Source organism: Nannobrachium achirus (genome assembly GCF_963921795.1).
Source record: "Nannobrachium achirus genome assembly, chromosome: 1".
Classification (NCBI taxonomy): Eukaryota; Metazoa; Chordata; class Actinopteri; order Myctophiformes; family Myctophidae; genus Nannobrachium; species Nannobrachium achirus.
The window spans coordinates 15,378,378-15,397,842 of record NC_137810.1 but is presented as its reverse complement, the minus strand read 5'-3'; the positions used below and the strand labels follow the sequence as shown (position 1 = coordinate 15,397,842).

Here is a 19,465-nt window from a genome sequence, read left to right as displayed (position 1 = left end):
GAGAGAGAGAGAGAGAGAGAGAGAGAGAGAGAGAGAGAGAGAGAGAGAGAGAGAGAGAGAGAGAGAGAAAGAAAGAGAGAGGAATGTCTGCGCTGCCAAATTCCACAGTCCTGTTTGTTGGGCCTCAGTGCTGGTAACGAGGGTTACCAAATACCAAATACCAGAGTGAAAACCGCTGGATTGAGAAACTGCTGCACACGTTTCCAAAAAAATCCCTCGTCTGGAGATGACAAGAAAAGACCAAACGCAGGCAAAACACATTTAACAAATTGAGACTTACGATCCCTTTATTTCACATCCTTACACCATCAGTGTCAGCTGCATTAGGAGGACATCAATAACACACCAGCACCCCCCCCCCCTCCCTCCCCCTCTCTCCCCCTTGCAGCATTTCTGAAGTTCAGCGTCCCACATGGTTGATATTAACATTCCATAAGCGTTCTCATGATGATGAGCGAGAGTGCGGGGGGAGGTTCGTGACAGCATTGGCACGATGCGCACATTCCTCCATCCAAGCTTTGGTAGACAAGTGGGAGGGCCTCCAGAGGGTACCCTGAAGGGGGGGAGGGGGGGGGGGTTTGGAAGATGGCTAGCAAGGGAGAAGAGGATAACTACAAGCCGCCCACCACCAACACCTTTCCTGATCTCTGGCCAGAGATGATATTTTCAATGGGCGCGTCCCGTAATGGCAACGCCCGTTAAGGCAAAGCCCCGTTAAGGCAAAATGCAAGTGTACCAACAGGGTTTATGGTAGTAGTAACACAATAGCCCAAATTACCAACCCGACACCAGTGCTGTTGTCATGTTAGCTGGCTAACTAGACTAAATTAAATATATTTACAGTGCTTTGTTGCAAACATCGTAATATCATGATGTTTGGAAAGGCATACGTGTATTTTCCAAGTAGGCTGCGTCGCTCTGGACAGCACTGAGCTGAGCGCTTAGGGACTGTCCACAAAGTGCAACACCCAAAGTGAAAATAATAGAGCATAGCTTTCTACACAGACAGTCAACACTCTGATACAGAGCTTTATTCGTTTAAGTTGCGATGCAGGTGAGCAATCCATGTTGGTCATAGTGCATGAATGGGGTGAAACGCGATTCACATTTCACCATAACAAAACTTACAAAAGGAGTCTACTCTGTTGCATTTTGCCTTAACGGGACGGCAGAAGGAGCTTTGCATGTTGCCCTATCAGTACAGTAGGAGACCCGGGCAGTACATTTGCCCAGTTTGCCTTATCGGGGTTTGCCTCCCCATTTTCAATGCCATACACAGCGAGGCGAGGATGATCAGTCTTTGGCTCGCTACGATATTCTTTTTCTCCGGCGGGCGACTAGCCGTGTATTCACACAGAAAGACCTGACCCAGAGGAACTGTCAGGACCCACCCATTTCACATGTTTATCCCAGACTCCCAGACACTAACGATGACATAGTGCTAGTTCTCCACAATCAAAACCATAAAGTCTTCTTTTATAATCTTCATCGCATCACAAGCTATGACACATTTCTTGGCTCATTACAACAAAGAAAAGATCAAAATTTCATTTGACATAAATACAATTTAAGGAGAGGAAATGGAGCAATGCAAATGAGAAGCAGCAAAAACTGTGCAAATTCAGTTAAACAACACAAACATCACTTCATTACTTTATAGGATTTGGCCTAGATGGCTGTCGATGGAGTGCGCAGTTATGAAATCGAAGACACTGCACTGACTGACCACTCCTGAACAAGAGTACACTTTGGCGGTAGGTCCCAACGGGGGGTTTGATTGCGCAAACTCTGTGTTAGATAGAGAGCAGATAGGGGAGCTGCAGGTCTCGTATACAGTATATCAAGCGAGTCTCTTAAATAGCATGGGGGGCGTACAGCTTACAACATGCTGGACAGTCCATCTTCCAACTCACCACTGTAACTCTCCAATGTACAATTGAACAGATATGAATCTTACCTAAGAGGGCTTTTTACTTCACATAGTGACGTGTCATTCTATGCAATCACGAAGCGTTGTGTCCAGGAGAGGTGTGCTCAGGACCAGGACCCGAGGCACTGTGCAGGTATTTGGACACTGTCCTCACGTGTGCCTCTCTCATGCCCTGGATGTGGACGTCCATCCTCTGGAGCAGCTCCTCATACTGGCCGCTCTCCTCGTCCAGGAAGCGAGAGGCAGCCGAGGCAGATGATGAAAGGTCCTGGAGAACAGAACACACAACCGCATGATGTCTAAAGTGCACATTGGTATTGTCACGCAGTGTTTCCCAGACAGGGGTTGACACTAAGGTCTCAGTGGCACTTGCCCAAAAATCGTCTGTTATAAAATGATGGGTAGCCTAACATTTTAATTACCGTTCAATTTAACCACTTCTTTACTTTCTGAAGCCTTGCGATAAAAAATGTCATATCTACAATTGTATACAAATATCTACATAGCTATGAATGAATATGACTATTGGTTATTATTTAAGTGTAGTAACAGTGAAAACATCACATTACAGGTCAACGGTGCTCTTATTTTACATTCCACAGACTGAAAGACAGAGCGTTCTAGCCACGTTCTGTTTAGACAAATAGCTGGTCTTGTGTTTATAGATGGTTCCGTCCCCTCTCAAACAAGCACTCGCCCGGTCGGGCAACCTGAAAGCAAACTACATCTTGGCACAAACGGCTCAAAGTTTGTTGTACGCCCAGGGTCCCATTGACCAAGCTTCGCAGGACACGCTGTGATTGGCTAGGCCCTAGCCGCTAGGGGGACGCTTGATGTAATTATTAACTCATAATTAGCACCCTAGGTGTGGTTTCTTTTTTTTTACACTGCCAAGGGAGAAGAGGTCATGAATATGTGCCGCAGCATAACTAATGACTACAAGCCACCCACCAGTGATTGATTTAAATGTACAGTATTTTGTATGTGTAGTTCCCGGGGACACACCAAATTTCTCCTTTGAACTTGTAAAAGCTAAGGATCCCCTGGCATAGTGCAACAGAACCTTGCTTATGCAAATCACACATCCCAATGGGTATAATTATACTCCAGTCCAAACAACTGGGAACTCGTCAAACATGATGACCTCAGTTAAAAGTGCTTGTCATTCCAATTTCTTCGCTGAAGTTGGAAATTAAAGGCATTTCAGTTCGAGTGACCTGACCTTTAAAAGGAAACAGCGCCGCAAGACATTAATAACTGTGCTGTAATGAGTCATTAGTTATGCTGCGGCTTTAACATATTCATGACTGCACTTTACATTTGAAGAGGTCTAGTCCTTGCCAGGTCAACTTCATTCAACTTCATTTATGGTCTGGAAGGAAGGACATTCTTTTTTAAGTAGCTTTTTAATGCTAATTTGAAGTGGCTTTTGAACAAATTTGGGTCTGCCAAATTTTACATTTCCAAGATCTATTCATTCTAATCATTTTCCAGGGAGAATGAGAACGGTGAACACAGAACACATTGCAGAATTTTAATTTAATGTAACTTTGGTTAAGAACAGTGCCGTTCAAGTTTTTGTTATTAACCCTTAAAGGAAAACGTTGTATATACTCAGTCTTCTGTGTATTTCTCCCACGCAACACGTAAGAATAAGCCAGATGATGTCTTTTTGTGTCTACATAACATATGACGTCACAGACCTACACTTCTGCATTTCGCAGTAGAATTACACTGCCCTAGAAAGCAAAGTGCAGTAATTACGAATTTCACAGAACTTGAAGACATAACGCATCTTTCCCCACACTATAATACCCTCAAATCAGAACAATTTGGGATTTGGGTTAAACGATCTGAACAAAATCCCTTTTAATGATTAAAACCCATTTAGAACGGGTACACATTATTGTGTATCATTATTTTATGTTTTAACTATTGAAAAATAGCAGATATACAAGCTCACAGCATGGCACCGAGTGCCGCGCTGCGAGCTTGTAGATCTGCTATTTTTGAAAAATTTGCCGCGCGGCGAGCTTGTAGATCTGCTACTTTTGAAAAATTTTGAAAATTAGAATTTTGACCCGATTCTATAAGTGTCTTTTGAAAAACCTATGTTTCTATGTCAGCAATCTGGCCAGCCATCGTCAACGAAAAGGTCCTTTTCACTTAACTGGAGCTCAGTTAGTCCTGTTCTTGAGAGACTACTATGTCAGTGGTTCTCAAACGTTTTCATGTGAAGGACCCCCAAACCAGAAGCAAATTTGAGTTACAAACATTCGCTTTAAAAATACATATATTCAAAGATTTGCACACATTTTCACAACTTTTTTCAAAAATAGCAGATCTACAAGCTCGCAAGCGCGCGCTGTGAGCTTGTATATGTGCTATTTTTCAATAGTTAAAGCATTCAATAATTCTAGGCCAAAATGGGTTGGTTAAGCTACTCGCTCACTATGGTCACCTGTGCGATGTCCTCTGTGGCCAGCAGGTTCAAAGCCTCCTTGGAACCGGAGCGCCGGCCCACGGGTTCTGAATCACCAGGTGTGGCGGGAGGCGCGGCGTTTGCAGCCCCGGATGACCTTTTCCCTCTGTTGGAGGAGCGCGAGCAGGAAGACGAAGAGGAAGTGGAAGCGGAGGAGCCGGCGGCTGGGGAATTGGACCCGTTGTTGTCCCGGGTCTGGTCAGGACGGGACCGCCGCGTGGAGGAGGAACGGGAGAGGGCCTCCAGCTGTCTGAGGAGGCGCTGGATGTCCTCCTCGTAGCGAGTGGTGGTCTCCTGCAGAGTCGCCTTCATGGCCTGCATCTCTTTCTTGTGTTTGGAATGTGTGACATCGTCGCTGCTGGAAAGGGACAAATGAAAAAAAAAATTAGTACTCATTTAAAGATGTGATGACAAATGTACATTATGAGACAGTAGGTGACGTGGTCTTTCTACAAAAAGTCTGAAATGTGGGCGGGACCGTATGAGCCCCTGCACAGAGTTACTGCGTATACTTTGTGTGCCGCACGGTGCCACGCACATAGAAAATAGCCGATGTGATTTTCAAAGATGGTCTGATTTGCCTTTATCTCTAATTGGCAGAGTGAACACAGTTAAAATGAACGTGTTACCAAAATTTATCTACCTATTTCAGTGTATCCCGTTTTCTATATCTAAAAGGTTTTTCAATTATCTCAATAAAACAACTACGTCTTTTTTATGGCCAAATAAAACTCCGCGTGTCAAACTAAGCACGCTCCAGGCCCCCTATAACAAGGGTGGCCTTAATCTTCCTAATTTCAGGTGTTACTATTTGGCCTCACAATTCCGTCCTTTGTGGATATGGCTGCATCCTGGGGTTAGTGAGGTCAGATGGTTGCATATAGAACAATTAGAACTGGGCCTTACTCCCTTAAAAGTCGTGCCTTTTCTGGGCTCAAGGAAAAACCTTACACTTTTGACTAAAAATCAGATAATTTTGAGCGCTTTTGAAGCATGGCGGGATTCTCATAAATTATTGAAAAAAGATATCTCTTTGATGAGAAGGACACCCTTGTGGGATAACCCTAATATCCCATATCCCATAGCTGACGGTGTATTGAAAAGATGGGTCAATAATGGAATCAGAACTGTAGGTGATCTATATAGCAACAATATATTTTCAAATTTTCACCAATTGTCTTCGAAATATAACCTAAACAATCATGACCGCTTTAAATATTTCCAAATTAGACACTGGGTTCAAGAAAAGTCCACAGACTTCCCTAATATACCAAACAAGTCTCCCTTGGAGGATCATATATTTTGCAGTCTGATTACTTCTACTAAAGGGCTAACATCCTCCATTTATAATATTTTGAATAAAAACCTACCAAGTTATGACTTGATGCCTTTTAAAAATAAATGGGAGACAGACTTAGGATGTGTATATGACCCTGTAGATTGGCAAAATATTTTGGAAAGATCCCAAACGGTTCTGATTTCTACAAAACACAGACAGATGCAATTTAATATCTTCCATAGAACTTACTTTACCCCGCTCAGGTTACACAGGATTGATGTGAATATTTCTGCTTTATGTCAAAGATGTAAAACAAACGAAGGCAGTCTCATACACATGCTATGGAACTGCCCTTGTCTGGTAGATTATTGGACGTTTGTCATATCCACTGTCTCAAAGGTGGTGAATCGTGATATACCACATGATCCAAGAATATGGATACTGGGTGACGTTACTCTTTTTAATCTAAATTTTATTAAAAGATATTTTGTCTCGCTTGCAAGCACAGCTGCAAAGAAAGTAATTCTAGTTAATTGGAAGTCGGAGAACGCACCCTCACAGACACACTGGATAAACGAGCTTTCTTCTTATTGCACACCAGAAAAAATTCTGTACAATGTCAGAAGAAAACCTGAGATGTTTCAAAAGATCTGGCAGGATTATTTGGACTGTCTGCCCACTATATCCCCTACAGGTTGACTGGGTTCTGTGGAAAAGTATAATGTCTTGATATAGAGTAAGAGTGTAGTGGTGGGCCATTCGGGGAATGGGGTGGGGGGTGGGTTTGGGAGGATTGGGTTTTCTGTCTTTTTTGTTATCCTTTTTGTCTTTCATCTTGTCTTTTATTTTTTATTTTATTGTCTTCTTCTAAAAAAAAAAAAAGAGTGATACATTGTTTGATGATATTTGTATAATGATTGACAATTGTTAATAAACACATCTTTAAAAAAAAAAGAAAATAGCCGATGTACAAGCTCACAGCGCGTCGCGTCCGGGACACGTTGTGAGCTTGTAGCACCGTTATTTTCTGTCACCACACACACACGCACGTTGTGTTGGGGAGCGCCGGCTCCATGTACTACCAGAGGATTAGACCGATTAGACAGTCAGACACAGCCACTAAAAATGTCCAGAGCATGGGAGCAGAAAGCGAGACCCTGGATACAAATCTTTGATGGCTTGTTTGTTGAAAACGTGTACATTTTTTGTGGTAAATAATATGCCATGTAGTTGCAGGATCTTTATCGTGTTTACAGCTGCAAATGATAGTTTACATTTTTGTTCACAATTTGCATTTTCACGGCAGTCAGCTCTCGGTGGCGTAGATGAATGCACGCCAAACTCCGCCCCCTCTGGACGACAGACAGTGGAGTACAGTTAGTACAGTAGAGGCGCTGCGTTAGATCATCACACCAATATTAGCCAACAGATTTTTAACCCTTTTTTTGCGTGTCATAACCACTTTAAAGTCTAAAAGTGTGTGTGTGTGTGTGTGTGTGTGTGTGTGTGTGTGTGTGTGTGTGTGTGTGTGTGCATGTGCGTGCGTGCCCGCACGAGTGTGTACGTGCGGTGTGCGTGCGTGAGAGAGAGCACTGTGCACCATACCTGTCCTGTGAAGACTGTGATTGGCTGGTCCTGGCCTGACTATGCATGGCTCTGTCATATTTATCCTGCCAGGTCTGAGTGGTGGTCTCCAGGCGGGCCTGGACCTCAGCCAGCTCCTGTCTCAGATGCCCGTTCTCCTGCTCCAGGCTGCTCAGGGACGACACGTAGCTCTCCCTCAGGGACGCCAGCTTGGAATCACCCCTCTAGGAGGAGAGCGGATGTTTGAGCGGAGGAGAGTGATTGAAGGAGTCAAAAAGGGCGACATCTGGTCAAAGCTGGCAGCCAAATGTAAATCGACGGAGATGGGATGAATTCGTAATGTACTATGAAGGCAACCCTGTTACCTTTGGTGATCGAGTCTCCAGCCTCTCCAACAGATCATTCAGATGCTGGTTTTCAATCTTCTGGGTCTCAAGCTGCAGCTGGGCGACCTGAGCAAGGAAGAGATAAAGAAAGATGAAGAGCCATTTCTTCATTTATAAAACCAGAGCAAATGAACGCCTCTAGTCTAGAGTGAGAGGCTTTTGCCCTGGCAGTTTAGTTCACAACACCAGGGGACCCATGTAGGGTTGCAACGGTACTCAGTGTTACCGGTGAGCGACCACAACACCGCGTACTTTACTTGCAAACCGATAACACTGTTAAATAAAAAGAAAACGCATTTGCTGCTCTGCTCTGCCCCGAGGAGCGCAGTAGAGATGTGACGTTCGGCAACGATTCCGCTCTTTTGAACAGCTCTTTTCAATCGCGAGAGGCCGGGAGCTGTTCCTTGTGTGGGAGTGTCGAGAACAGATTCAGAATCAACGGATCATCCACGGGGCGAGGCACAGCCCATCAGACTGCATGATGTCTCGTCCCTACTCGCAGGGCACGTTCCAGGAGACTAGTTTGGCTTTATAATGTCACAGCGCGCAGTAGGAGGAAAAACAACGATTAGCCAAACAAGAAAACGCAGGGCTGTTGTAACACTAACAGTGTTGTTGCTTTTTACAAAGCTGAATTTTTAATATGGTCGGATAGTTGTTGTTGTTGTAGCTTGAGGTAGCATTGGCTGCTACTGAGTGCTCACAAGACAACAAGACACACAATGGCGGTTGAAACGGTGTTACCGATAACCGCGGTGTTGACACAGATATTTTCGGTGTTAAAAATCTCATACCGTTGCAACCCTATGTAATAAAAAATTCCCAAAAGATAATCAAAAGAAAAGGTTGCTTAATAAAACTAAATAATGAGTAACTCTGAGATACAGATTAGCCTCTTGAAGTTGCTATACATAGGCATGTGCGTTTTCATTTTAATATATCTAACTGCCCGTTATTGTTTCGAAAGACTCTTATTTGTCTTGAACGTACCCATCACACTACCCAATTTGGCCGTTATTCCAATTGATTCCTCCCCAGACACAGACCAGTGTTGCCACTGCTGTTGTATCGTACTAATCTCTCAAGACAGAGTTTTTTTTGTTTTTGCAGTGGGTTCCCAGATTGTTATCCTACTGACTCAACTACAAGTAAGGAGCCCCCACCGGATAGACATAGAGCCTTCGTCCTACTCCTCCTGCCCAACACTCCCTGTGCCCCCCCCCACCCCCCCACCCTACCCCCACAGGATTACGTGCAGTGACAATCGCCCTCCCTGCCCGAACATGGGCCAATTGTGTTTATGTAGAAGCCCGACAAAGCCGGATGCACGACGGTAGATTTTAACCCACAACCTGCGCGGTGGTGGGCAGGAAAATTACCACTACGCCACCCAAGCGACCTATATACTTAGGAAACAATTTGTATATTTCCTAAATATTTGGTATATTCCTAGCGATCGAACCCACGCGTTTCAAAGTGCTACCATTTCTTTTATCTTCTGTTCACCTTAAGTTCTGCTGCCTTGCGCTCGGCACGCTCCGCCTCTTCGCGGAGCTGCCGCTCCAGACTGCTGGCGGAGCCGGTCAGCGTGGCGATGGTGATATCACGCTGGTGCAGCTCGCTGGTCATCTTGGACACCTCCTTCCTGGTTCCCTCCACCTCTCCACTGTGCGTCTCCTTGGCCCGCAGCAGCTCCTCTCTGAGCTACAAGGGGTTTGACAGTTGATTGATTGATTGAAGAATTTATTAGAAGTTTGCATTAGTTAAAAGTACAGTTTCATGACAGCACAAATCACTGGTACAAGGTCAACTTCTCCTGACTATATCTACTGCATAGTACTGTCATTCAATGTTATATGAGATACTTCAATGGTTTCCTGTGTAAATAAGCCAAGTGCTTTTCTAGGATCTCCTTTTAGTTGACCTTGTACCAGTGAAACTGTACTTTTTTCTTTACAAACTTCTAATAAAGTCTTCAATCAATCAATCAATCAAACTAAAAGGAGATCCTAGTAAGCTTTACGGCTTAATTACACAGGAACCACTTCATGTATCTCATAACATTGAAAGACAGACAGATTGCACACACATAAGGCTCAGAGTCAGTGGTGGAAAGTACATTTATTAAGTACTGTACTTAAGTAACATTTTGAGATATTTGTACTTTACTTGCATTTCCAATACTTTTACTCCTACTCCACTACTTGAGCATTTCCAATTTCCAATACTTTTACTTCTACTTCACTTCATCTCAGAGGCCAATATTGTACTTTTACTCCCCTACAATTATTTTACAACTTTAGTTACTAGTTCATTTGTAAATTTTGATTATTATTACAAAACATACATACATTTCAGCCATTTGAAAATAGACGATCTCTCAATGCATCGCGATGCACTGTGAGCTTGTAGATGTGCTATTTTCAAAGGTTTTTTTGAAAAGTTCTGAAACGGGACATTCTGCATAATGGGTACTTAGTACTTCTGACACTAAGTACATTTTGATGCCAATACTTTTGTACTTTTACTCAAGTACATTTTGAACTCTGGACTTCTACTTGTTAGGGTGCCCTCACACCAAAATACCTATGAGAGTGGAATCTGCGTTCCGCCAATGCAATTCAATGAGAAGGGAGTGTTTTTTGCAGAAATCCTCTGCTGGCATAAAACCGCTTCACTCTCATTGAAATGCATTGGCGGAATGCGGATTCCACTCTCATAGGTACTTTGGTGTGAGGGCACCCTAACAGAGTATTTCTACAATGCAGTAATGATACTTTTACTTAAGTGAGTACTTTTTCCACCACTGCTCAGTTATACACACACAGATGAAGTTCTGGCGGTCATAAAGGAACTGAACTGGACTGAATGCAGAGGTTACTCAGGAAGAAATTTACTAAAACGTGAAAATTCTACACATCTCACCAAAAACATAAAGAACGCGATTGTGCAACACAATTTCTCTATGACTCACCCTTTTCAAATCTGCAACAGAGCGATCACGTTCTTCCTGGATCCGTTTCAACTCTTTTTCCTTCCTGGAGAGCTCTCCTCTCTGGCCGCTGACCACCTCCAGTCTGAGACAATGGGCACACTTTCAATTCTCACAGCAATAAAGACAATTAAACAACAAACACCAAAGAAAGGGAAAACATTTGCCAATATGACACACACACTATGGATGGGACGATAGTTTATCGTGATAAAAAACACGATAATCGTATCGTGGAGATTTAATGTATCGTGAAATAGTCCTCCCTCATGTACTGGGATCAATTCACCTTTTATTTGCAGAGCTGCATATCCGGTACCATTTAAACCCTCTATTGGTAAAACGTACTTATAATATACGTACTTGATACAAAGTACTAAATCTCTTTGCCAAAAAATAGCCGATCTACAAGCTCACAACACGTCGCGTTGAGCTTGTATATCTGCTATTTTTTGGCAAACGTCCCCCCGGGATAATGGATCTTGGGGATATTTTGATTATCGCGATAATTCCGTAAATCGTGATTTCTTTGGTCACAATAATTGTGATATGACATTTTCTTATCGTCCCATCCCTAACACACACTAAGCCAGCATTCACCTCTCTTTGAGCCGGATGAGTTCGGCCTTGAGATGCGCCTCACAGGCACGGGCACAGTGGAGCTGCGTTGAGATCTTCTCTAGATCCTGTCTCAGTGTTCCTACACCAGCATACCCGTGGGCCGTCAGACAATCCTCCAGAGACCTGGACAGTGGACACACACACACACACACACACACACACACACACACACACACACACACACACACACACACACACAGAACACAGTTAAATGGCTTCACGCTTCCTAACTTTCTTTCTCTTTTACCATAACTAATCAGTGATTAACTAATCATACATAACAAATAACTAATCATACATCACAAATATGTGATAAAACGCACCTACCGAATAACTTGCTCCTTAGCTTGCAACAGTTGATTAAGTCTGGAGACCTCATTATGTAGCTTTTGCTGTTGATGTTTGGAGCTTTGTACAAATGTATCATCCTGGACGTCTAGCGAGGCGTGGAGTTCTCCCTTCCCCTCAACAAGGCCCTGTGAGAGGACAAATATTATCATTTTTGCCCACTCGTCTGTAAAACAGGGCATTGCTGTCAAGCTAACAAGTCGCTGCTGGTTATATTTGAAATTCTAAACTATATTATTTTATAAAATAAGGTCACAGCATCAGTCATTGCTATCCCAAGTTCTTGTTCTGCCAACTTGTTCCAGTTCTGCTTCCCCTGTAGGATCCTACTCCTACAATCTGTCCCAGCTGCACCTGAAGGTGTCGGAGTCGCTCCAGTTCCAGCTCCTGGGAGTGCAGTGTGTCCTGAGCTCTCTCCAGTTGAGCACGCACATGCTGCAGCCTCAAACAGCAGTCCTCGTGCCCCCTCTCATTCTGCCTGGATGCCTCCTGGGACTGGACATCAAGTGACACACAAAGAAAGCCCAGGTAAACTACCTGCTCAAGATCATTATTGCTGAACTTATGTAGAAGACGTGTCCATGAATTGAATACCAAGGACCTCCGACGTAAACAAGACCGTAAAAGGACTTATTTGGGGTGTTCCTTTAAGGCAGGGTGTTTAACTGTACTTGTACTGTACTACATTTTTGTCTAATAAAATATTCAAACAATCAAAATCACCTTTGGGTCCAGTGTGTTTTAGCGTAAGACATTCAATGTGAACTGGCATTTAGGCGTTAACATTTTTGCATTACTTTTGTTTTGGTGAATTGGTCTGCCAGGCTCTTCTTTTGGTTCTCCAGCAAAGCCAGCTGTTTCTGATACTGGGCTTTCTGCTGCTCCCACTCTGAAGAATGCCTGTGATACTCCTGAAGAGTTGAGAATAATTATGCTCCACATAACCAGTAGATGGCAGTAAAAGACAAGAACAGGTTGGAACAGTGATACTATACCTCAAGCTCATCAGTCAAGCGGCTCAACTCTAGGTCCACCACTTTACTCTTTGCTCCTCCACTGGTATCCTTGAGATGTTTGCGTTGAAGCTTCTGATAACTTCGCTGTAATTTTGTTAACTAGTAGGGCAGAAAAAGGGTATGTGCAAAGTTTTGTAAATGCAGGATATTTGTACATTTACCTGTAATTACTACCTGTACTTCTTTCAGTGTGAAGTCACAAGATGGTTGGTTAATTCCAGTGATGGGCAAGCTACTTGGAAAATGTAGTAAGCTAAGCTACAAGCTACTCTTGATGAAATATAGCTTAAGCTACAACGAAGCTACCCACAGAAAATGTAGCAAAGCAAGCTACAAGCTACACGGCAAAAGTAGCTAACTACAACAAAGCTATTTTTTTTTTTTTTTTTTTTTTAATCAACTTCATGATCAAGTGCAACTTTCCACCAAACAAATAGTCAGGCAAAAAATGCTCAGTTCAATTGATTATTATAAAACTGGAAAAAAGCCCTCATGTCTAGCTTTTTGTTTCATCCTTTCATTTACTTTTTTAAATTAAATGTGTACCTTTTCAGGCTGTGACCCCCCCAAAAAATCCTAGCAATTGGAATTAGGAGTTGAGGCATTACATTTAGTTTCACTCTGTTCCACCGATTTATTGTGAAAATAGCAGATCTACAAGCTCACAACACCTCGGAACACAAGGCGTTTCGAGCTTGTAGATCTGCCATTTTCACAAGTTGTGCCTCTTTCACTATATTGTCAAATTGGCCAATGTTTGACCAGTTTTTATAGTTGCTAACTTTTGATGCAGTTTTGGTATTTTATTTGTATTTTTTAGGTATTAAAAATGTCTAAAAGGTCCTTAAATTGCCACTTCACTGTCATTTAGCTGTGGACAAAAGAGTGCCCTGATCTGTGTGCTGTCGAAACAGCTGATAAGATGGATGGATGGATGGATAATCTTTATGCTGATAAACAGACAGACAGTCAAGTCAGTCAGTCAGTTACTTAGTAAGTATAGTAACATTCTCATTTGAATTGATTCATGTTATAGGCCTACAATTCATTTTGTACTGTAGTGCAGATAAATGGTGAGTTGAGTGTAACGTTCTACTATGACTACTTCGGACCAGTGGTGTAAAGTAAAGTAGATTTACTGTAGGCCTACTTACACTAAGTACAATTTTGAGGTATCTGTACTTTACTTGAGTATTTCCAGAGTATTTCAAGTTTTCAGTACTTTTACTTCTACTCACTACATCTCAAATCCAAATATTGTACTTTTACTCTACTACAATTATTTGAACACTTTAGTTACTAGTTACTTTACAGCTATGAAAGATTATATTGTAAAATATAGACTACATTATTCCACTTTAGCCCTATTTTATACCTTCCTTGGCTATTTTCAAACATTTAGTAGCCTACTTTTAGTTTTGGTACTTTAAGTAGACCTACATTTTGATGCCAATACTTTCATACTTTGACTCAAGTACATTTTGAATTCTGGACATTCGCTTGTAATGGGGTAGGCCTACATCTACAGCGAAGTATTGATACTTTTACTAAGTACAAATTGTGAGTACTTTTTCCATCTCTGCTTTAGACAGAACAGAACCTTTAGCACTAATTTAGCAGGTCACACAATGGATCAGACATGCATCCAGCCGATGGCTCATTCTTATGTTAATTCACGTCGTTGAGGCACGCTTTTTAAACGAGGTGCGAATGGTTGTTTTTGATCGATATGCGAGGTATGTCCAGTCCGAGTCCGACGTTCCTTGCACTCTATCATGCGGCGCGGTGTCCCCTTCACTGTTTCACCCGCATTTGGTTAAAGTTATAACGAGTGAAGTTCTAACATTGCAAACGTTGCAAACAACTTTAGCTTCACTGTGTATGTTTAGTTCCATATCCCTCCGTCTCTCCGTGTCTCTCTCTGTGTGCAGTGAGTGCACCGGTGCAGACACTGACAGACAGAGAGCAGTGACTTCTTGCTATTGGGGAGGAGCCATGGAACTAAAAGAAGGGTAGATCTTCAAGCGAACACCCTGCCGAGCCGAGACGCGTTGATAGCTTGTAGATCTGTCCTTTTTTGCAAATGACACCGCTGTACTATAGAAGTATAAAACGAGCTGTGATTCATGTGCACTGTGCACAGGCTGTACCATGGCTTTTCTCCTGGGATTTCTTCTTTTCTTTTTTGCGCACAACCTTTATTAGTAACGTGTAGCGTTTGGTGGACGCTACGTCACTACTGGTGTCTAAAAATAGCTCCGCTACGCTAAAAGCTATTTGGTTCAAAACGAGCGGCGCTACCGTGACGCTACTGAAAAATGTAGTTAAGCTATGTAGCGTCGCTACTTGTAGCTCGCTACTGCCCATCACTGGTTAATTCAATGGCCCTTATCATAAATAATATGTTCAATCAAATTCACCTCGTCAGTGATCCAATAATACTGTACATTATGGGGCTTCTTAAGAGTCACGTCTCCTATTGTAGGTTATAATATATTAAGCTAAATATGAGAAGTATTGAACTTTGTGGCGCTTTTAAAAGCACTGAACAGCTCTTTTTCAATAATTCTCCACCAATGGATCTGCAAGGTGTATGAAAGCCCTGGTGTTTGGCAAAAAAGCATTTGAAATCATATTTATGCATCTAATTCTTTTATTAACTGAACGTTTGACTGTTTTACTTTGCCATTATTGTCAAATTTCTCTTACCTCATTGCGGACAATCTGCAACTGTTCTTCATACTTGCTAACCAGCTCTTGTCTACCAGTCTGGACTTCTTGTAGTTGCTTTTTAAGCGATCCAACCTGGGGTCAGTTAACCAAACAAGAAGAGGCTATTGTTAACCACTTACAACCTGCCATCACTATTTTGGGCATATCGTTATAGGGAAAAGGTTTGACAAAGTAAAACTTTTTTCAAAAAGCTTAAAAAATATCAAAGTGGTTAATTGTATCATCACTGAAAAATACTACTACCAGAAAAGCCATGCAGAAAATGCACATTTAGGGCTTGACACTAAGGCCGGCTTTACACTGCCACTGAAATCTAGCCTGGATCAGATCTGAGTCACATCAAAAGTGGAATCCAACTTTTTCTTTTAATAGTCTAAATCCAGAAAGGTCACATGCAGGTCACATGAAATCCGATTTTGAAAAACCACATCCAGAGGTGGTTTCAAATCCGATCCATATCGGATCTGAGGACATCTGTCTCAGTCTGAAAGCAGTAACCACATCCACCCCATTGAGTTATACGCAAGTCACATGCAAGTCACATCAAACTGTCCAAACGTCACTTGCTGCGCGACCCAAGCGGAGAGCGCCGACGTCATTACAGAGCGCGAGTATTTACTATTTGATTACAGCGCATATTACAGCGCGCTGAGCACATGAGAAAAACAAGAGAGGAGAGAGAAAACACGTGAGCTAAATAGATAAAACCAGAGAGAAGAGCCAAACACAAGAGTAAAGAAAAGAAGAGAGAAAAACAATATTGTTTTTGTTGTTGTCGCATTTCCTGAACACGTGATCAACTAGCGTTAACGTTAGTTGATCACGTGTATCAACTTCATGACGCCGACGTCGTTACCACGGTAACCAAAGCAGATATGTCGCCGCAGGGCAGCTTTGGGCTGACGTTATTAAAATCAGTCAGAACACACAAAACCGATCTGGTCACTTGCAAATGCAGTGTGAAAAGTCGGGCCAAAAGATCAGATTTGAGAACCAAATCGGATTTGGGCTGGATTTGACTGCAGTGTAAATCCGGCCTCAAAAGCATAGGTTTGGGCATGCCTAATGCTTAATTGCCCAAAGATCAAGTTTACTGGCCAAAATACATATTTCTTTGCAAATGTGTGTGTGTGTGTGTGTGGGGGGGGGGGTTGAGTTACAGCTGGTATTGCCACTTCAGTTAGCTGCTCTCTTCTCTTTGGCACGTCACAGGTCATTCAGGTCCAATGTTTTGGGCCGAGTGGCCAAGGGCGCTTCTCAGTATTACGCCATATTCAGATAGTATCTCATACCCACGACTTAACGTAACTAGTGGGTACGAGATACTAACTCGTGCCCACGAGATTTTTTTTTCTCTCAATGGCCACTCCGGGGCTCCGTAAACTCCACTTAACAAACTGAGTAATACTCAGTATTTATTTCACTTGCCCCGGGCAATTGGGCAGCCGTTATCGTCAACCCCTACCACAACTTGATAAATCCTGGAAAAATAATTCTGAACGGCTGCAACTTCTAACTCTCCTTCTCCAGGGCAGGCAATGCTTTATTTCAAAAGTAGCAACCATGCTCCAATCTGGTTAAATCCACATTTTTGTATTCATATAGATTGTGAGTGTCTATTCAAAATAAGAGCAGATCCGGTTAAATGCCATTCCATTAGTCTGCTTCACTTAGAGGTTAGAGAGGATACACTCATCTCCAGAGCGCCACTCATAGCAGTCCCACACGTCATCATGGAGATGAAAACCTCACATGCACTTGCAACCCAAAGCTCCTGCCACTTGTTGCATAGCCTAGTTCACCTTCATCAACTTCTTCTCCACTACCCGTTTCAGCATCTGAAAGCCATAGCCTTGGAAGTCAAACAGAGACAATACAGCCTCTCTGACTTTACGCATCTTTCAGGAGTCAGGATGAAAGGTATGAGAGGTATGTGAGAAATCAGATTTTAAAAGCCCATCATACATTTACAACTTACAGTCATTGATAATATGACAGTGTAATACTCTATACACTTTATAACTAGCATGCAAGCATATACTTCTATATACTGAGGTTGGGTGAGACTAAGTATGTCTATGTCCTTATTGACCTTTGGACAGAGAGAACGTCTCTGCAATGACTAGTCTCACTCTCCATGTGACCAAAACAAGTTGTCAAGCCAACAAGTAACAACTTTGATAATGTCCACACATATTCAGTTATCTTAGCAAGAGAGATCATCTGGTTGTATGGATGGAGTTCAACTATATACTATAACATTATTTAACAATGCAGCACAATGCAGCTTATTGAACATGTGGTGTTATAGTGAATCTCAGAATAAATATATCAAGAAGGATATTATTGTGGGCTCGCTGAAAGGCGAGGGGCTCTTAAGTGTAGGCAGAGGAGAACTTTTGGGGCCAAAAGGCCCCAGCGCCCATGAATCTTTTTACTATATTTACTATTTACTAATTTGTCTTCTCTCGACAGGAAAGTGGTAGAATTATACTTTGGTCGTTATTTTTGTCTCGGATCTGTTGAAATAGCGAGGGACACATATTGACAATACATCTGCTTGGAGGTCTGACTACAAAATGACGTCACGGCTTAAAAGCTAAGCCTAAAAGCCCTAAAAAGCCTAAAAGCCCTAAAAAAATTACCGACAGTACAAAGGCAGGGCCATTAGCCAATGAAGAGCACCGTTCTTGGTCACATCACCACCAACAAGTGCGAGCTGATACAAACAACACGTGGGCTCGAGACCAGTATGTTATATCAGTATTAAATACCAAAACTTTATAGACCAAGGTTATTCTCCTAAAAAAGAAAAAAAAGGAAATGAGCCAATGAGGAGCAGCTGAAGGGTAGATCTTTGTGCCCATACATGGTGTTCCATGCGAGCCCACACTGTTTCGTAGGAACAGTATTTCTAGTTCATCTTTTAATCATCAGCTGTCAGAACACCATTATAGAAATCTCTTTATAACAGTTACATGTAAAGTTGTTTGTTACTGTGTGGATCGGATCACCTCTAGGTTCTTCTGCTCAATCCGGTTCTTGGCTGACAGCAGCTCCTCTTCTCCACTATGCAGCTGTGTCTCCAGAGCCTGAATGTCCTTCTCCCACTCAGTCTTCTTGGTGTTGACCATGATGTTAACCTGCCTCATCAGTTCTTGTAGCTCTGGCTCGCATGATGCCAGCACAGAGCTGATGGTGAGGCGGGACAGACATACAGACAGGTAATGATCGAGGACAAGTTAAACCACAGATTACTGGATAACTTCAGTGCAAAGTAAACAGATCCACACCAGACGAGGTGATATGGTGACATAGCAACACGAATAACAATAACGGCCATAACAACTGTCAATGAATCAATGCAATGGTGTTTTGGTACTTTCACTTTGTAATGCGAGTCCAACAGAGGTGACTGGTCACTTAATTATCTTGAGTTACCTTAAGTCGTGGTTCTGCAGAAATCCCAATGAATCCTCCATCTAGACTGTCAAACGATGTTATTCAGACGAGAGTTTTGTTTTGTCAAGTTTGCTAACGTTAGCCAACTAGCTAACCTGGCGAGTCGACCTCTACTGCTGCAGTGCAACTATCAACAACTGTCTGAACAACTTATGCATGCTTGGCTACTCGGTTATCTGGTGTTCCGAAATCGTTTAAAGGGTTTTAGCCTCATTGTAAAAAGGGTAATTTCTTTCGTAACTACTTTGCATTGATTTCTATTTACCTCTAACTAAGTTTGTGTTTACATCCACGCACGGGTTAACCCCATCATAGAAGTAGAATGAGTAGAACGTATCACTATGACATGGCTGATTTCTTTTTAAATTAATTGAGTAGAAAAGGACCCCAATGCAAAAAAAGCTAGTTGTTTAAATCATAGGTTTAAATACTTTTAGTAGACCTTTATCTGAACTATACCGTCCTGTACTATAACTATGCAAACTTATAATAATATAAATAAACAATCAATCAATCAATCAAATAGGCTACTCATAGTCATATGTGATGTGACTGTACAGGACAGGTGTACCTGGACTGGCTCTGTGACGTTCTGTCCTTGCCGTCACACTAAACCTCAGTCAGTAATTTGA

General features: G+C 42.4%; 1 protein-coding gene across 2 annotated transcripts; it reads right to left on the bottom strand.

Annotated features, from left to right (window-relative positions):
- Nucleotides 1-401: 401 nt before the first annotated feature.
- cep63 (centrosomal protein 63) lies at nucleotides 402-19,086 on the bottom strand. 2 transcript variants are annotated; one of them, XM_080724947.1, is made up of 14 exons: nucleotides 18,813-19,086; nucleotides 18,386-18,563; nucleotides 15,348-15,443; nucleotides 12,618-12,737; nucleotides 12,420-12,533; nucleotides 11,977-12,117; nucleotides 11,602-11,750; nucleotides 11,254-11,397; nucleotides 10,636-10,738; nucleotides 9,168-9,365; nucleotides 7,641-7,727; nucleotides 7,297-7,499; nucleotides 4,383-4,770; nucleotides 402-2,198 (listed from the first exon to the last, which is right to left on the bottom strand). In XM_080724947.1, the coding sequence occupies exons 1-14, from the start codon at nucleotides 18,851-18,853 to the stop codon at nucleotides 2,004-2,006; spliced, it is 2,157 nt and encodes a 718-aa protein (XP_080581073.1). In that variant the 5' UTR covers nucleotides 18,854-19,086; the 3' UTR covers nucleotides 402-2,003. The 2 variants fall into 2 exon arrangements, with proteins under 2 accessions (XP_080581073.1, XP_080581074.1); XM_080724948.1 differs by having other exon boundaries at nucleotides 4,392-4,770.
- Between the last annotated feature and the right edge of the window lie 379 nt (nucleotides 19,087-19,465).

Bases quoted from the DNA above. Each gene is read 5' to 3' on its own strand.
- cep63 (XM_080724947.1), bottom strand. From the start codon at position 18,853: ATGGAGGATTCATTGGGATTTCTGCAGAACCACGACTTAAG. The intron at 12,738-15,347 runs GTAAGAGAAATT...CTGCCCTACTAG, and splicing joins TGCAGATTGTCCGCAATGAG to TTAACAAAATTACAGCGAAG. The intron at 12,534-12,617 runs GTATAGTATCAC...TCAACTCTTCAG, and splicing joins GCTTGACTGATGAGCTTGAG to GAGTATCACAGGCATTCTTC.